The sequence below is a fragment of the Penicillium hordei genome (assembly GCF_028827395.1).
Source record: "Penicillium hordei strain IBT 12815 chromosome Unknown utg000002l_segment0_segment0, whole genome shotgun sequence".
In the NCBI taxonomy this organism is placed as follows: domain Eukaryota; kingdom Fungi; phylum Ascomycota; class Eurotiomycetes; order Eurotiales; family Aspergillaceae; genus Penicillium; species Penicillium hordei.
In genome coordinates, this window is record NW_026623143.1 from 780,297 (window position 1) to 794,862 (window position 14,566).

General features: G+C 48.3%; 6 protein-coding genes across 6 annotated transcripts; 3 read left to right on the forward strand and 3 right to left on the reverse strand.

Moving 5' to 3' along the window:
- Window positions 1-6: 6 nt before the first annotated feature.
- N7537_003594 (uncharacterized protein) lies at window positions 7-318 on the forward strand (the record flags this gene model as incomplete). Its single annotated transcript, XM_056894652.1, has 1 exon — window positions 7-318. One exon carries the CDS (start codon window positions 7-9, stop codon window positions 316-318), a length of 312 nt encoding a protein of 103 aa, XP_056754400.1.
- A 1,043-nt stretch (window positions 319-1,361) lies between these two features.
- On the reverse strand, window positions 1,362-1,894 carry N7537_003595 (uncharacterized protein; the record flags this gene model as incomplete). Its single annotated transcript, XM_056894653.1, has 2 exons — window positions 1,362-1,471; window positions 1,588-1,894. The coding sequence occupies 2 exons, from the start codon at window positions 1,892-1,894 to the stop codon at window positions 1,362-1,364; spliced, it is 417 nt and encodes a 138-aa protein (XP_056754401.1).
- A 360-nt stretch (window positions 1,895-2,254) lies between these two features.
- Window positions 2,255-2,749, forward strand: N7537_003596 (uncharacterized protein). Its single transcript, XM_056894654.1, has 3 exons — window positions 2,255-2,408; window positions 2,472-2,598; window positions 2,662-2,749. The coding sequence occupies exons 1-3, from the start codon at window positions 2,268-2,270 to the stop codon at window positions 2,715-2,717; spliced, it is 324 nt and encodes a 107-aa protein (XP_056754402.1). The 5' UTR covers window positions 2,255-2,267; the 3' UTR covers window positions 2,718-2,749.
- Window positions 2,750-2,927: 178 nt separating this feature from the next.
- On the reverse strand, window positions 2,928-5,256 carry N7537_003597 (putative C2H2 finger domain protein; the record flags this gene model as incomplete). Its single annotated transcript, XM_056894655.1, has 5 exons — window positions 2,928-3,462; window positions 3,522-4,133; window positions 4,184-4,447; window positions 4,512-5,182; window positions 5,251-5,256. 5 exons carry the CDS (start codon window positions 5,254-5,256, stop codon window positions 2,928-2,930), a joined length of 2,088 nt encoding a protein of 695 aa, XP_056754403.1.
- A 1,520-nt stretch (window positions 5,257-6,776) lies between these two features.
- On the reverse strand, window positions 6,777-10,346 carry N7537_003598 (putative C2H2 finger domain protein; the record flags this gene model as incomplete). Its single annotated transcript, XM_056894656.1, has 1 exon — window positions 6,777-10,346. One exon carries the CDS (start codon window positions 10,344-10,346, stop codon window positions 6,777-6,779), a length of 3,570 nt encoding a protein of 1,189 aa, XP_056754404.1.
- A 1,988-nt stretch (window positions 10,347-12,334) lies between these two features.
- On the forward strand, window positions 12,335-14,008 carry N7537_003599 (ammonium transporter; the record flags this gene model as incomplete). Its single annotated transcript, XM_056894657.1, has 5 exons — window positions 12,335-12,370; window positions 12,428-12,642; window positions 12,702-12,882; window positions 12,942-13,262; window positions 13,319-14,008. The coding sequence occupies 5 exons, from the start codon at window positions 12,335-12,337 to the stop codon at window positions 14,006-14,008; spliced, it is 1,443 nt and encodes a 480-aa protein (XP_056754405.1).
- Between the last annotated feature and the right edge of the window lie 558 nt (window positions 14,009-14,566).

Genomic DNA, 14,566 nt, shown 5'->3' on the forward strand with positions numbered 1-14,566 from the left:
ACAAAGATGAAAAAAGGCGGATTGTCGATGTTGCGCGATGCGGGTAGGAGGGACAGCACTTACGAATGGTTCAGTTGTCGCCAGCAACAGCTGGACCACTCGATCGAAGGGAAAGAATCTGCCTGTCACAGCAGCAACCTTGACACTTTCTTCCCGACAATTGCTGATCAATATGTTAGCGGAGACGGCACGATGGTGGAGCGCAATTGGGGCAGAGGTGGAAGGGTCTCACGGACTCGGGAACGCGTGGGAAAACAGAAGTGTTGGAAAGCTGTCAGCCACCAAGATAAATGCGCAGTACACGGAAAGAATTATTGAAAGTAAAAGAAAGTAGAAGACGATGGGAACTCGAGGAACAAAGACTTCAGGGAAGAAGGGCGGAAAGGACTCGCTCTCATTGGGGCTGACTGCCTGAATTCATCAGCCACTTATTGTGGCGCTCCCAATTAGTCAACAAAGCGCACGTGCCACCCTCTCTCAATGGGGGGAATTGCTTCAATAGCCATTGTCGCCCTTCAGGTGATGAATCAAGCCCCCATGAATCGAGCTATTGTAGTGCTCCATTCTTCTCCTGAATTAGCTAAATGGATACTTTCGGCCATTTTGATGCCCTAATACGGCACATTCAGGACTGATGGAGGTGTGGGGAAATGACATGATACAATGATGACAGGAGGTGTCAGAGGGCAATTTGGGACATGAAGAAGACGAGAATAGTGCCCTTTGTTTTTTCCTTTTGGTTGTCTTTTTTTCTGCGACGCTTTCGACCGGACCTGATATCATGTGCTGCTGACTCAGCAGTGGCTCGTGCCACCCTGAAGCCCTGAAGATCTACAATCTGGACAAGCACCGATACTCATTTCGCCCATCCAGCCAATTAATCTTATTCTCGATCTTCTAATTTGTCACAAGGACACATTTATTGATATCGTTTCATTTATGTCGCACTATAGCACCGATGAAAGCCGTGGAGGCTCTCCAGTATATACCTTGACAATGCTTCTTGCGTTGCCAACATGACATCAAAGGAAACCCTTTTTTGTTTCTAGATAGGTCTTTTTAAAATAGCAATGGAATCTGTTGAATATCTGTCTATAGTTCAAGTGTTGAATCTTCAACTTCAAGAAAAAGTGTCAAAAGCTATCATTTCACGAGTAGCCATCTACTCCCTTCCGGTAATTTCCCTCCATTTGGACCGATTTGACGCCGGGTCAACATGCTCGGCCTTCTCGACCTTTTTGTCCCTTAACAAGTAAGCGCGAGGCAATGTGAGAAGATAAACTCTATCCGAGTACTAGTCGCTCTGAGCCTATCTTTAATCTTGTCCTTCTCTGTTCCAGTGAGCGCACATCCTCGAAAGTTCAAGCAGCATCCGCACCCAGTGGTACAATGCCCGACTCCCATGTTTCGTCTGGGAGTAGGCTCACGTTTCTCGCAGCACCTTCAGTCACGCCTGAAGCAACCAACTCACCTAACACAATCCCCGATTAGTTCCTTTTGTATATACCATTTTAGATCCTTTCTTAATGATTCATAGGCAAATTTTATAGGGCCACTGGGAATGCTGCATTGCCAATTGTAGAACACCCACTCCTGATGTTAGTATCTCTTCCGGAGCACCTCTTGCTCTTCGTCCAGTTTTCTGGAGTCGCGCTCTGTCTTCATCAGCGTTTCGCATTTTTCGGAGTGCCCAACCTTTTTCTTTCAGTGTTTCCTCCTGTTGAACGAGTTCATGGACATAGTAATCACACATGATAAGCTTTACGAAGAGATCAGCCTGACAACGAGCTGTTTTGTTGCCTATGCCGTACACGTATCTGGTTTGCGATACCCATCGGTCTTGTTGGTAGTTGTGGGCAGTTTCAATCCACAAAGGCTCTGTTTTGCAGACCATACTGGAAGAGATGTCTTTGGAGATGAATTTAGATATACGGTAATTTCACTGCCAAGGTTGGGACTATACATGTCATCATTCGGTGGTCAAGCGCCGACACCCGAAAAGATCAACTCTGTGTGTTATAAGTAATTGACTCTAGAAGAAACCGAAATACAATGAGAAAAAAGCTCTCGACCACCTTTTACCTGGTCTTGTTTTGGATAAGCTGTATAATCATGAGAGGATGAGAAAGCGAGAGACGGTATGATAAATCGACACCTGAGGAATAAATGCCAAGACCGCCATACCTGAAATGGAACACGAACTCTAACATCACCCTGGCTCGTCTCCTCGGATATCAACGAGAAAGAAGACACGTTAGAATCACAATATGTTCTCGCAATCAGCTCGTCGGTTGACACCGGCTGTGATGTCTTTTCAATCTGCTCGAGCTCCCATGAGCCTTCGCACCTTCTCCTCCACACAAGCCATATTCAACTCATCACAGAAGCCAAGTGCATACAAGGAAGGGGTTCGTATATGTTTTTCTTTAATACCGCAGGGTCAAATTGAAACCTTCTAATGTTCTATCTAGATGAACCAATACCGAACCTTTACTGGCCCCTTCGCCAAGGTCTTCTTGGGGGGCGTGTTCGTCTATCAAGTCCTTTATTGGACCTGGTTGAAGTTGGAGATGGATGAGATCAAGGTGGCGAAGAATGGTGAGACCAGCGAAAATTAATTAATTAGTACTCCATCATGTATGTTGCTTACCCTTCTTACAGAGAAAGTGGCAGTACTAGAGAAAGAGGCCCGGGAGATTACTAGCACTCAGAAATGAATCCGATCTTGAGAGAATCTTGAGAAAATGTGTACCATATTATGTTTCATTGATTCTCGGCACCATATTATATTGTGGCTTTGTATAATGCCATGACACTTCCAGATTTGGAGAAACATTGTCTTGATGATCCCAATAAACCAAACATTGCAGAATATCCTTATTATATTACGAGAAGCCAGGATTTCAGTATTCAAAGTCCCTGGTATGTCATGCCACGGCATACTTGCGCTTCCGCTCGCCAGTCGTTACAGCCTTCTTACTGTGGCCAAGCGTCTGGATCGCAACATCCTTGGACTGGTCCATCTCGTCCCCCTCGAGCGACGAAGACGGGAACCGCCAGTCCTGACCTTTCTCTCCTTTCTTGAAATGCTCAATATCGATATGATTGAACCTCTCATCCAGGGCCTCGGGGCCATGGTTCTTTAGTGGGACTCTGTGGTTACAGAAGCCACACCAGAAATGCGACTGGGCAGCCAGATCGAGCCGGTTATTGCCAGCCGAAGCTGCGACGTGATATTCGTGAACCCCATGTTGACGTAGGTGGTGAGTATATGTGTCGACTCGATAGAATAACCGCTCACATGAGGCGCCGGTTTGCACATCATGTTCTGTGCAGAACCAACTTGGCACACCGAGATGCTGGGAGCTCTCATGGCGCTTCCAGTCGGCTTTGCTGCCAAAAGACTTGGCGCAGTGAGGGAATGTACAAGCGTAGGGTCGTTCGTGACGCTTCTGGTGTTTCCTGATAGCGTTTGTGGTTAGAACCCTGATAAGAATAGGGAAGTGTCCGGGGTGGCTTACTTCATTTCACAGCGGAGCCGGGTCTGCTTTGGACACGCATCACATTGGAACCAACCACGCTTTTCGCTATCAGGTTCCTGTGCGGTGATTTCGTTGTCGTCGGATAGCCGTTCCAAGGCCACCGAAAGCACCTTCTGCAGCATTCGCCGCTGGGGCTGAGAGAGCTGAGCGGTGTCGGTTTCAAGATCGACCCCCTCATCAATATTCTGACTTGATCTCCGCCCGCGGTTGTTCATCATCTTCGTCATGGCGTTGATTAAGTTATCAGCTGCGTCTGCAACCGATCCATCGGGCCTCATGATACCGCGTTCAGCAGACGAATCTTGACTTGTTTTTGATAGACCTAGGGAGCCAAAAGCGGGAAATTGAGAAGATGTCGAGTCTGCAAGAGGCGGCGTAGTATACTGAGGGGGTCTTGGTGTGGCAGCACCAAATGTGAAGATATCAGTCCTCTGTTGAGATATGGAACCGTATTCTGGCTCCATATCGGCGGTCGACTGGACGGACGCCTCGTCTTCTTCCGGCTCTAAGACCGACTCATCTCTTGAGTTACGCTCGTCGAAGCTCTGTTCCGGTTGGTGGAGGATAACTTTCTCATACCAATCCATGGAACTGTTCATAAATTAGTGCTTGGAACATTACACGTCCCATGTCAAACTCACTTTTTCAGGAGTGTCTCCCCATCCTCTTCATGATGCATTCGGTTCAGGTGTTGCTTGAAGTTATCGAGACGCGGCCACCTCTTGTTCGGGCGAGGGCAGTTTGCCCCGAAACACATGTACATCATCTTGGGCCCACGTTCGGGCTCTTTATTGTGAACACATTTTTTATGACGAGCAAGATCATTAATGGTGCCGAAACCGTCCTTCCGCGGGCAATTTGGCACGTCACATTTGAACTGTTTCTTGTGGCGAGCCTCATGTTTTCTGCGGAAGTTAGTGTCTTGTTATCATCATTTTCAATGAAACTGAAACAGTGAGTACGACACACCTTTTGTCCGAAGGACATTTCCCAACCCACTTGCACGATGGATGCTCGCATCGCATAGAGGCATCAACCAACTGCGATGGCGAGCTCATGAACTCCGACGTGTAAGATGGCTCAGACACAGGCTCATACTGGGGATGATCAAACGAAAACCCTGACTCAGTGGACATATTCTCTGTCATGTCGATGTGAGGGCTCGAGGAATCCATGCTGTACGAAGAAGTAATCACCGATTGCGTTGCACAGCTGGTTGCACCGTACCCGGAATCCGTAGAGTGATAGCTATCCACGTACTGGCTCCCGTTCTCAGAGGGTTCGCTATATCGATGTTGCGAGAAGCAGCAGTCCTGGTCGGGCATCTGGGCAGGCATGTTCATATGCGAGATGGACGAAGCGGCCGGAACACCGGTGGCCAGCAACGGATTCCAGGCATCTTGGTCACCTGTCAGACGGGAGTGAGTGTATTGGGAGTAGTATAGGTCTCGGGAATGTGAAGGCCATTGGCCTAGCAGTGGGTTAAGTGTTGGATCGAGTGATCCGTGTTGGAGGTCTAGTAGTGGGTTTGCGGCATCGAAGGGGAGTGAAGATTTAGGATCGGACAGATCATGTCCTTCGTGCCCAACCATGATGCCTTGGAGGACGTCTGTGGAGTCATTCCAGTCCAGCTGTGTTTCCTGGGGTGCGGTTAGATTATCATTGATTGTGGAGAGCCGGGGCATCATAGAGTCAGTAGGGCACGAACCTCCATAGCTATATAATAAAGTCTTGAATATAAAAGACGAAAAAAAGCGTAACGTCGAGAGAGAATAAGCCAGTCAAAATGGGAGGGGCACAGTATTAAAAGGCTCACGATGCATGCAAATGCCAAACCCTACACGCGAGAGACACGCAAGCTCCACACCCTCGCCCCGAGCCGGTTGACTTCACCACGCGATAGGCAATTCAAGGGTTGGAATGTGTTAAGCGAACATGATTAGGAATATGCTCAAAAAATAAAAAGAGAAAAAGAAAAAGGAAGGAATTGATAAAAAAAGGACGAAAAAGCAATACTGAAATCTGAAAGGTAAAAAAAAGCTAAGACAAAGTTCACCCTCGCGTGTTGCCAGCGTGGAATGCAACATGTCATCCCTTGATTGCACAGCCCCTTCACCCGGGTAAATATTATAATTTGTAGGACGGAGTACACAGGTAATATTGTGATGATATCTTCTATAACAATGAGGCTGATAATTAATATCCAATAACAGATCATCACCTTAACCCAGGTCGTCCGATTGACGATCGGCTATACTTTCCCCCATCTCCCGGGGTTTCCCGGGGTTGATTCAGCCCGCTTCTAACATAATCTCAGATAAACCCGTAGTTTACACGTATCACACCCATACACCCACGCACACAGAAAATGTCGTTAGTCTCCCTGCACGGGGTATGCAAGACAAATCCAGCCCCTCATCTTAAGATAAGTCTCTACAGGGAAGGAGGGGTCTGCAAGGGAGCAAGGACCGGATTGGGCTGTGACAGGACAGACGATCGACATAGCTGATCGACGGCGATACTCGCTTGCCATGTTCGTGCCGCAAGGGATAAATAAGATAAATGCGCACGTTTATACGTGATACGGAGTACATGTTATGCAGTTTCGGATTTAGGAGTCAGGGGGGTTGTCTAACTTTGAAACGAGAATATTTTTTAATTCATGATCTTAGCCTGATAGATACTCCATCTCGTCTTGCATGTCTCAGATTACCATTTGATCCCCATATGTCCACTCCAGGGATGGCACACTTTATGTTATGAACCGTGGAACCGTGTTCTAAGTGGGAACGGCCTAGTACAGAAGAGGAAAAGCCAAAACATAAATCTGATCTCTCATATGCCATGCCATGCACATCGCCGTTTAGCAAAAACGCCATTCGGTCTGAAACGGAATTCCTGAGCGCCCGAAATATGTACAGAGATATTGAGAGTACATGTTAAAAAAAGGGATCTTGCTAAATCATCATCATAGTCATCATTCCAGAAATGCATAAGATTGGGACCTGCTTGCATAACTCTGCTGATGCTGGAAAAAGGGTACAGGAATTCCTTCTAGTGATCATGTGCCATCCATTACGATGCAGCTGATGTGGAAGAATTGATAGCAGAACGGAGAAGGGGAATAGGCAGTAAAGATAAAAAAAGGAAAAGGAAAGAAAAAAAAAAAAGAAAAAAGAAAAAAAAAAAGAAAAAAAGGGGGAAGACGATCTCAAGGGAGCATCGTGTCTATAATCACATTCGGGAGGGACATCCAGAAGAGTAAGTTGCAGAAGTGTAGGGGATGTTGGACTCCATGGGTTGGTAAGCCGGGTAATTATCGGGATACAAAGAGGGATGAGGGAGAAACTGAGCGAGAGGATACGAATGCTGCATGAGATCTGCCTCCGGGGATCTCGATCTCGGAACGGCGTTATAAGGCGGTGGGTACGTCACCGAGTTCTGATGCAGGGGATAGACCTGGGCCTGAGCCGGGTGGAGTGTAGTTTGGCCAAATTGGTCTGTCGTCTGCGTGTATGTTGAGAACTGATCAGGGGTGAGAGAGTCTGTCATGGACTCGGGCTCCATGGAAAGTTCGCTGCCAGAGATGGTGGGATAATTTGTCAGCGGGACGTTGTTGATTGAGAACGCAGGGTTGGCGGGCGTGCTAGTGTTTCGGGTCGCATACTGCGGCTGCAGATGGGTGGAGGCCGTTTCGGGTCCTTCGTGTCCAGGGTGATATGGCGCGACAGAGGGATAGGTTGCGGCCACTGATCCGCGATTTTTCTCCACTTGGCTGGGGCTGGGGTTGGCGACATGGGTTGGAGCGTTGCTCGGCTTCGCTAATCGCAAAACGGGCAGGGCTAGTTGCTCCAGGTGTTTGCCAAGGTGGACTGACAACTTTCTCCACTCGCTACAGACATTCCCGCAGAAGCGGCATGGCTCCTGCTGGGGGGCCTGCGCTGTGTCATGCTGACATTCTTCGACCATTTTCCATAATCGATCAAGCTCCTGCTCCCTTCGGCTATTCGGCACAGCCTCAGCATCCACAATGCTAGAGGCTTTGCCATTTTTTTTGATCTTGGGCTCTGGCATTTTGTGTTCCCGCACCAAGTGCTGAACGAAATTATCCTTACGATAACATTTGTGATTGCACTCGGGGAATGTACAAGTCCACCACTCTAGGTGCCGGTGTTTCTCGTTCTCATGGCGAACCCAGTCTGCTTTACGCTTGAATGACTTGGGCTCGGTGCAGTGGGGAAATGTGCAAGTAAATGGCTGCACATCCTCATGAACGTGTTTGGACCAGTCGGATGGTTTTTGGAATGTTTTTACTTCGAAGCAAATGGGGCACTCAAACCGGGCGGGAAGAGTGACTGGCGGAAGGGGCACACCGGGAGGGAACTGGGTGGCGGCCCCCGTGCCGTCGCCTGGAGAATACTGTTGCTCATGTCCATAACTGAAACTTGTCACTTGGAACTGGATCTGTCCTGCCTCAGGATCGTTGGGGGCCTTGGGGTCCTGCAACAGAGTGGGTTGCCCTCCCTGAACAGTACAAAAGTTGCCGGATTTACACGTATGGTTAGCAGCTGCAATAGAATGCTTCTGCTGCAAGTCAACCAAGATCTTGTATCGACGATTTTGCTCATGTGCTAGGCGATGAATCAAAGCCGACTCAAGCCTTGGATTCAACTGCATGATCTGCGATCTGAACCCTTCGATTGTCGGCACTGGGAGACTTTGAACAGCAGGGAAATCCATAACCACACCTTTGCTATTGCTGGTGTCCATATCATTCTCATCTTCGGCACCTCCGGTTTCAGGGTCCAGAGGTGTACTTCTGGGTGTTTGGTCGGTGTCCGAACTGACTCGAGGCGATGTGATGTTTGGAACTGGTGGTCCACCATGAGCGGTCATAAGATTTATTAGCCCGGGGCTACTTGGTCGGGGGATCTCGCTTCTGCTTCGACCTCGACCCTTAAATTGGATGTTCAAAGAACTCCTTTCCGGATTCGGCGAGGGTGCAGGCGATACTGCTCGGACAGGCTGACTACCCCCGACAGCCGCCATTTGACTGGTCATTGAAAGAAGTGCATTGCTCAAGCTTGGCGACCGTGAATGACGGCGGTGCAAGAACCCATTTCGTGGTGTGTAACTCGGTTTTGCCGGTGTGTCCTCTGTATCACGATGGGGAAGTCCGGGGTAGCTATTAGATTGACCAATGGAAAGTTCAGATGCTTGGCGCTTCAGAATCGAGGATGCCTGCAGAAATTGACGCTTAAACAGACTGGTACGTTTCTTGGGTTGTTCGGTGAAGGAGAAGTTCTCGAGAGATGCACCAACATTGATAATGCTATTGTTATCAATGGTTGCTGCGAGCGATGCCGTTTCAAGATCCCGCACACGTCTGTTAAAAGCTATCATAGCGTCGGTGGAGCTGTCCGGCTGCATCGCTTGCAATCTGGGCGTCGCATCGCGAGGGGGATCATGCCAGGGATAAAGACGGACACTTTCCTCAGCTTTGGTCGGAGAGAAAGACGAGTAAACATCGGGGGTGCTGCGATCATATCTGCCAGGTTCATCTACATCGGCTGAGGGCTCGTCGGAGTAAGTGCCAATGCTTGCTTCATCTTCGCTGATATCGTCGCTGCTCTCATGAACTAGTACACCAGGTCCAGGGAATGATGCGTCTCTGGTGCGGGATTTTAGGTTGAAATAATCTTCTTGTTTCAATGGGTGATCCCCGGTGCTCCTCGCTCGAAGCCTCCTGGAAACATGGTGTGGGCGTGGACGCGGTAGACAAGGTGAGTCCCCACCGGCGTCACTGTTGGCTGCGCTTACCGATACAGACCAGTGGGAAATGTCCTCGTTTTTCTCGTTCCTTTCTCGCTGGACATGGATATCATTAGGGCTTGGCACGAATTCATCTCCACGGGACCTTGGATCAATCCCAGCTAGACGGGTTGATGGGTTTGGAATCCATCCGCCGTCCTTAGATCGCTTCACGGGAACAGACGAAACCGAGTGACGATCGCCATCATCTTCGTCTTCTAGCTCGCTTGGATTAGCAGATAGGTGTGCAAAGGATTGGCTGAAATGTCCTTGCGGTGACGTGCTGCGTTCCTCGGGCGAATCGCCTCGAGTGAAAGTTGTAATCTTGACAACGGGGCTTCTTCCCCTGGTTGCACTCGACGCCAGCTCGGTGGTCGACTCCTCGTTGGTCAAGACACGGAGTCTCGATGGCTCGGCGGCTGCGTTCAAGACACCGAGGCCAGCCTGATACGAGGTGGGGATTGATTGTTGTGCGCTAGAATTTCCATGAGGCTCTAGACCTGCCGGCGTGGATGACGGAATCGTGTTCAGGTTACGGTCCGAGCTCGTCCACTGAAAGACATTCGGTGCCATGGACGAATCCCATGCAGGATCGACGGGAACATTACCCTCCCCAATCCTGTAAGATGGCAGGTTTTCATTTTGCCATGCCGAACCACTATCCAGTTCGATGTCTTTTGGCTCCACAAAGACACTTGTATCAGAGATAGGGGAGGTGCAAGTGCTTCGGTCCGTATAATCATTTGTCCTTGGGTCCAAATACCCTTGGATTGTGGAGTCGATCCGAGCGTCCTCATGAGGGGATGAGCCAGGTCCCGCAGTGTGCCCAGGACTTCCCCGCGATGGCGTTGGCGTTAGTCGAATGGCACTGGCCTGAAAGAAGACTTCTTCCGGATCAGATGCGGCTGACAGGTAAGGATCCGGAGCATATCGATCTTGAATCGAATCTGCTGGCGATTGCCCCTGAGCGCTGAGTGGGGAGGCGCGCGACATATTCAAATGGCGGTCAATTAGCCTAAGATTGACCGCGAAAATGGGAAGTATCAAATCAAGTTGATTATAAAAGCATCGAGTGGGGGGCGTTCGGTATAATCTGTACAAGCAGTTCTGTGATTATATTGGAGTTTGTTGCCCAGTTGTGTTTGGTGCTCTGTTGTCCTGTCCTGATGACCTTGTCCTGATACGGTCTTTTGACGCTCCCAATACATAAGGTAGTGGAGACTGGGACTGGACAGACGATGCCCCAAATAGTTGAAATTGAATTTAAACTTGAAAATCAAGAATCAAAGAGTAAACGAAGATGGAAGATTAAAGAGAAAGAAAAAGAAGAAGCGATGGGGGCCGAAGATCAGTCGGAGATGAGGGGGACAGCTGAACAAGCGCCGGGCGCATCCCTCCACTTATGATTTTATGCAGGACTAGCAAGAGAATCCAATAAGAACATATATTAAATCTTAGTGTGTGGCACAGGTAACTGCCTGTCAGCCTTGTTCAAAGAAGAAACACGAATACCCAAAAAAATTGCTCCGCTTTTTTTTTTACGGAGCCTCACTGACGAACGGCTCACAGCAAAGAGGCCCTGTGGCTGTGCAAGTTGTATTCTCTCTTTACATCATGACCTATGGAGCATGGAGTCTATAGTATGGAGTATTATTCCACAAGTATACACATGTAATAGGTTCATTATATATAGGCGCCCTAGCCACAGCATTCCCATTTCTATTCTTATCCTCTCGGGCTCAGCCTCCCGTGGGGTCCATCACAACATTATAGGGCTGAAAGGATTGGACGAGTTGGCTAAATCAAGTGAATTTGCCCTTTGACTGTTGAAAGAAATTACTCATGACCACTGGCGTATGCAGCATTTACATTCCTAAGTTCTATCTATATATCTGACCAATATCAATACATGAGGCATAACAATAGACCCCTCCCTACGCGCCCAGTGATATGTCTATAAACCACATGGTTTATAAACATGTCGAGATAGCATCAATTTCAGAATCCTACCTAGTTACAAACAAAACTCAATAATCTTCAATAACCTCAAACTCCGGCAAAGGTTTCGTACTAAATGTATGGTGATACTCCTTCAGCCAAAGATGCAACGACCAATCACGATCACAATTATATATGCCAAATGGTAGGTTGGTCAGTAACTGATTATTAGTTCGGTTCTACCCAAGTAGATTCAGGCTATCGGCTGGTGTCCTAGGTCTCCTATGACGTGCCCCGCAGTAACTACTCAGCCTCAATAATACGAAAGAATAAGAAAGCCCCACAGCTTTTATTCCAACCACAAGATTCATATCTTATGATCTCTAATGTAAATGTATGTAAGGAATCATAAGTTGGTCTATAATCATGAGGTTTATTCTGGCAGTGGTGCAGTTCACAGTTTGGCTGATGACAAGATTGGAAGAAAGGAACTATTGGGGACATCGTGAGGACGGGGCTGTGGAAGTATTTATACCTGGACATTTAGATCCTGGTTTGGCACCCTATTCGCTTTTAATATAGTACTTTATACAAAGACCACTCCGTATTATTTTCGGGACTATTCAAGTCGTGTCAACCATATGCCAAGATTGCCCCCCAGATAAGATAGGTCGTTCGATAACAGCCTAAGCCCTAGAGGGTTGTAAGATCCGGGGTCGGCACAAGAACAAGACGTAATTGGATGGTTGAAACTCCATGAAACACATTCTCTCGGATCCTTATCTTAAATCAGATCGGATAGTCCTCTTATCGTCAATAATTGATCTGACAGTCATAGAAATTAGAGGGATTCGGGGATTTCCCATGAATCGTTGGCGACTACTATAGATCTAAAGCTCCCCATTGATGCAAAGGAGTCTTGGCTGCTGTCATAAAATAGATAAGATGTTTGGAAATCGTTGTTCGAGCTATTATGGCCTATGTGAAGGTCCACTCCACTAGAGAATATATGTGCTGTGGACCCCCGAACCCAGAATTTAGGATTGCGATCCATTCTAGCTCTCATCATGGCTGACGGTGTAAGTCTAGTGATTGAAATGACACTTGCACACAGCTGACACGGTCATATAATATAGCCAGTATACAATGCATCTACCCCAACAGGCGGAGATCCACTCAAGGTCGATGTAAATGCTCAATATGCAGGCGTCGAATGGAACTATACCTACATCATCTTCTGCTCGTTCATTGTTTGGTTGATCATCCCCGGGATCGGTCTTCTATACAGTGGCCTCGCACGCAGAAAATCAGCTCTGGCATTACTCTTCCAGGCGTTCATGGTTGTGGCTGTGTATGTTGAGGTCTGCTTCAAACCCTACGTGTACATCGTACTAACAAAGATCCCACCAGAACAACATTTCAATGGATGTTCTGGGGTTACTCGTTGGCCTATGCTCGGGATGCAAGTCCATTCATTGGGACCCTGAAGAACTTTGGTCTGAGAGGTGTGATGGCAGCACCATCACCTGGCTCGACCGATCTCCCAGAGATTGTATTCTGCTTTTATCAGCTTCTATTCTGCGCGTGCACGGTAAGTAACACCTCGCAAGTCAATGTCGCGAATTCAAAACTAATGGAATGCTGCGGTAGGTCATGATCGTGGTTGGCGGAGCATTCGAACGAGGCAACATGATCCCCTCGCTGATCTTCAGCTTCTGCTGGGCGACCATCGTCTACTGTCCCCTAGCCTGTTGGACCTGGAACAGCAACGGGTGGCTGTATAATCTCCCGTCGCTTGATTTTGCCGGTGGCGGCCCGGTTCACATCGCATCTGGCTGGTCGGCATTGGCTTATGCCTTTGTCCTGGGGAAGCGCAAGAACATCGACCGCCCTTCACAGGCGAAACCCCACAACACCACCTTAGTCTTCTTGGGGACCACCTTGATTTGGTTTGGATGGTTTGGGTTCAACGTATGTCACACCTGTGCCTTTTTTCTCTAAGCCCAAACCTAACAGTTATCTCTTAGGGTGGATCGGCTCTCAATGCTAGCGTGCGGGCAATGCTAGCGGCATTTAACACCAACACTGCGGCTTGCACAGGAGTACTAGGATGGGTGATGGTTGACTATATCAAGCACCGCGGGAAGGTTTCGGTGGTAGGAGCGTGCGAAGGCGCAATCGCAGGGCTAGTTGGCATCACGCCAGCGGCCGGATTTGTGTCTGTGTGGCTTGCTGCCCTCATCGGGTTTCTCACGAGTATCGTTTGCGCCCTCCTCCAAAACATCAATGAGTGGTTGCATATAGACGAGGGGATGGATGTATTCAAGCTGCACGGTGTCGGTGGGATGGTGGGGGCCTTCCTTACCGGGATCTTTGCATCGCAGTCTATTGCGGCGTTGGATGGCGTGACCGAGGCTACTGGGGGCATTGACGGCAATGGAGTGCAAGTTGGGAAACAATTGACCGAAGTGTGTGCTATCTCGGCATATTCTTTTATTGTCTCGTGTATCCTGCTCTATATTCTCAAGTTCATACCGGGGATGCAGTTGCGGGTGGATGAGGAGGCGGAAATGGTTGGCCTGGACCGCGCGCAGTTTATCGATGAGCAGATTGGCGAGCGGATGCTCCTCGATGATTTATGCGGGTCTTCATCACCCACGAGTGTGCTTGATGGGCAGATTCCTGTAGTGGTTGGCTCTCAGGAAACGAAGACGTGACAGGGTTACAGCCCGTCTCATGACTCCAGCCCCCATACTTGTATGTAGAACATGTAACCTATCTCGGATCTATTACCTTCAATGTTTCTAATTTTAATTTACGTCCTTTTGTCTCTCTTTTATGAATAATATTTTAGAGAAAGATGTCTAAGAAAAAAGCTTAGTCGTATTTATTATATACATGGAAAAGGCTTTTTTTTTAAGGAGCTTTTTACTATAACCCGAATTATCTTTATCATTCTGGCCACAGGGAAAAACATGAAAAGCCTTGGCCAAGACATTTACCCTTCACCAGAGTGACGCAACGAATCTCCGGCTTCCAAGGCTGGGGAAGGGAGGGGCTGACGTATACTTTCCCCTCTCCCCGGCATTCTAGTCCTGTAAGCCCTGAAGACCCTGTTCGAGGGTCCTTTTCAACCTAGGTACATTCCATGATGACGAGGCTGGAATACCTATCCGCTTACAATGTGCGGAGTCCATAGGTACCTAGTTATAATAAATCACGAAGTTGAGATAGTCAAGATCCAAGTGGAATTGTCCCTGTCAAGATTAAAACGT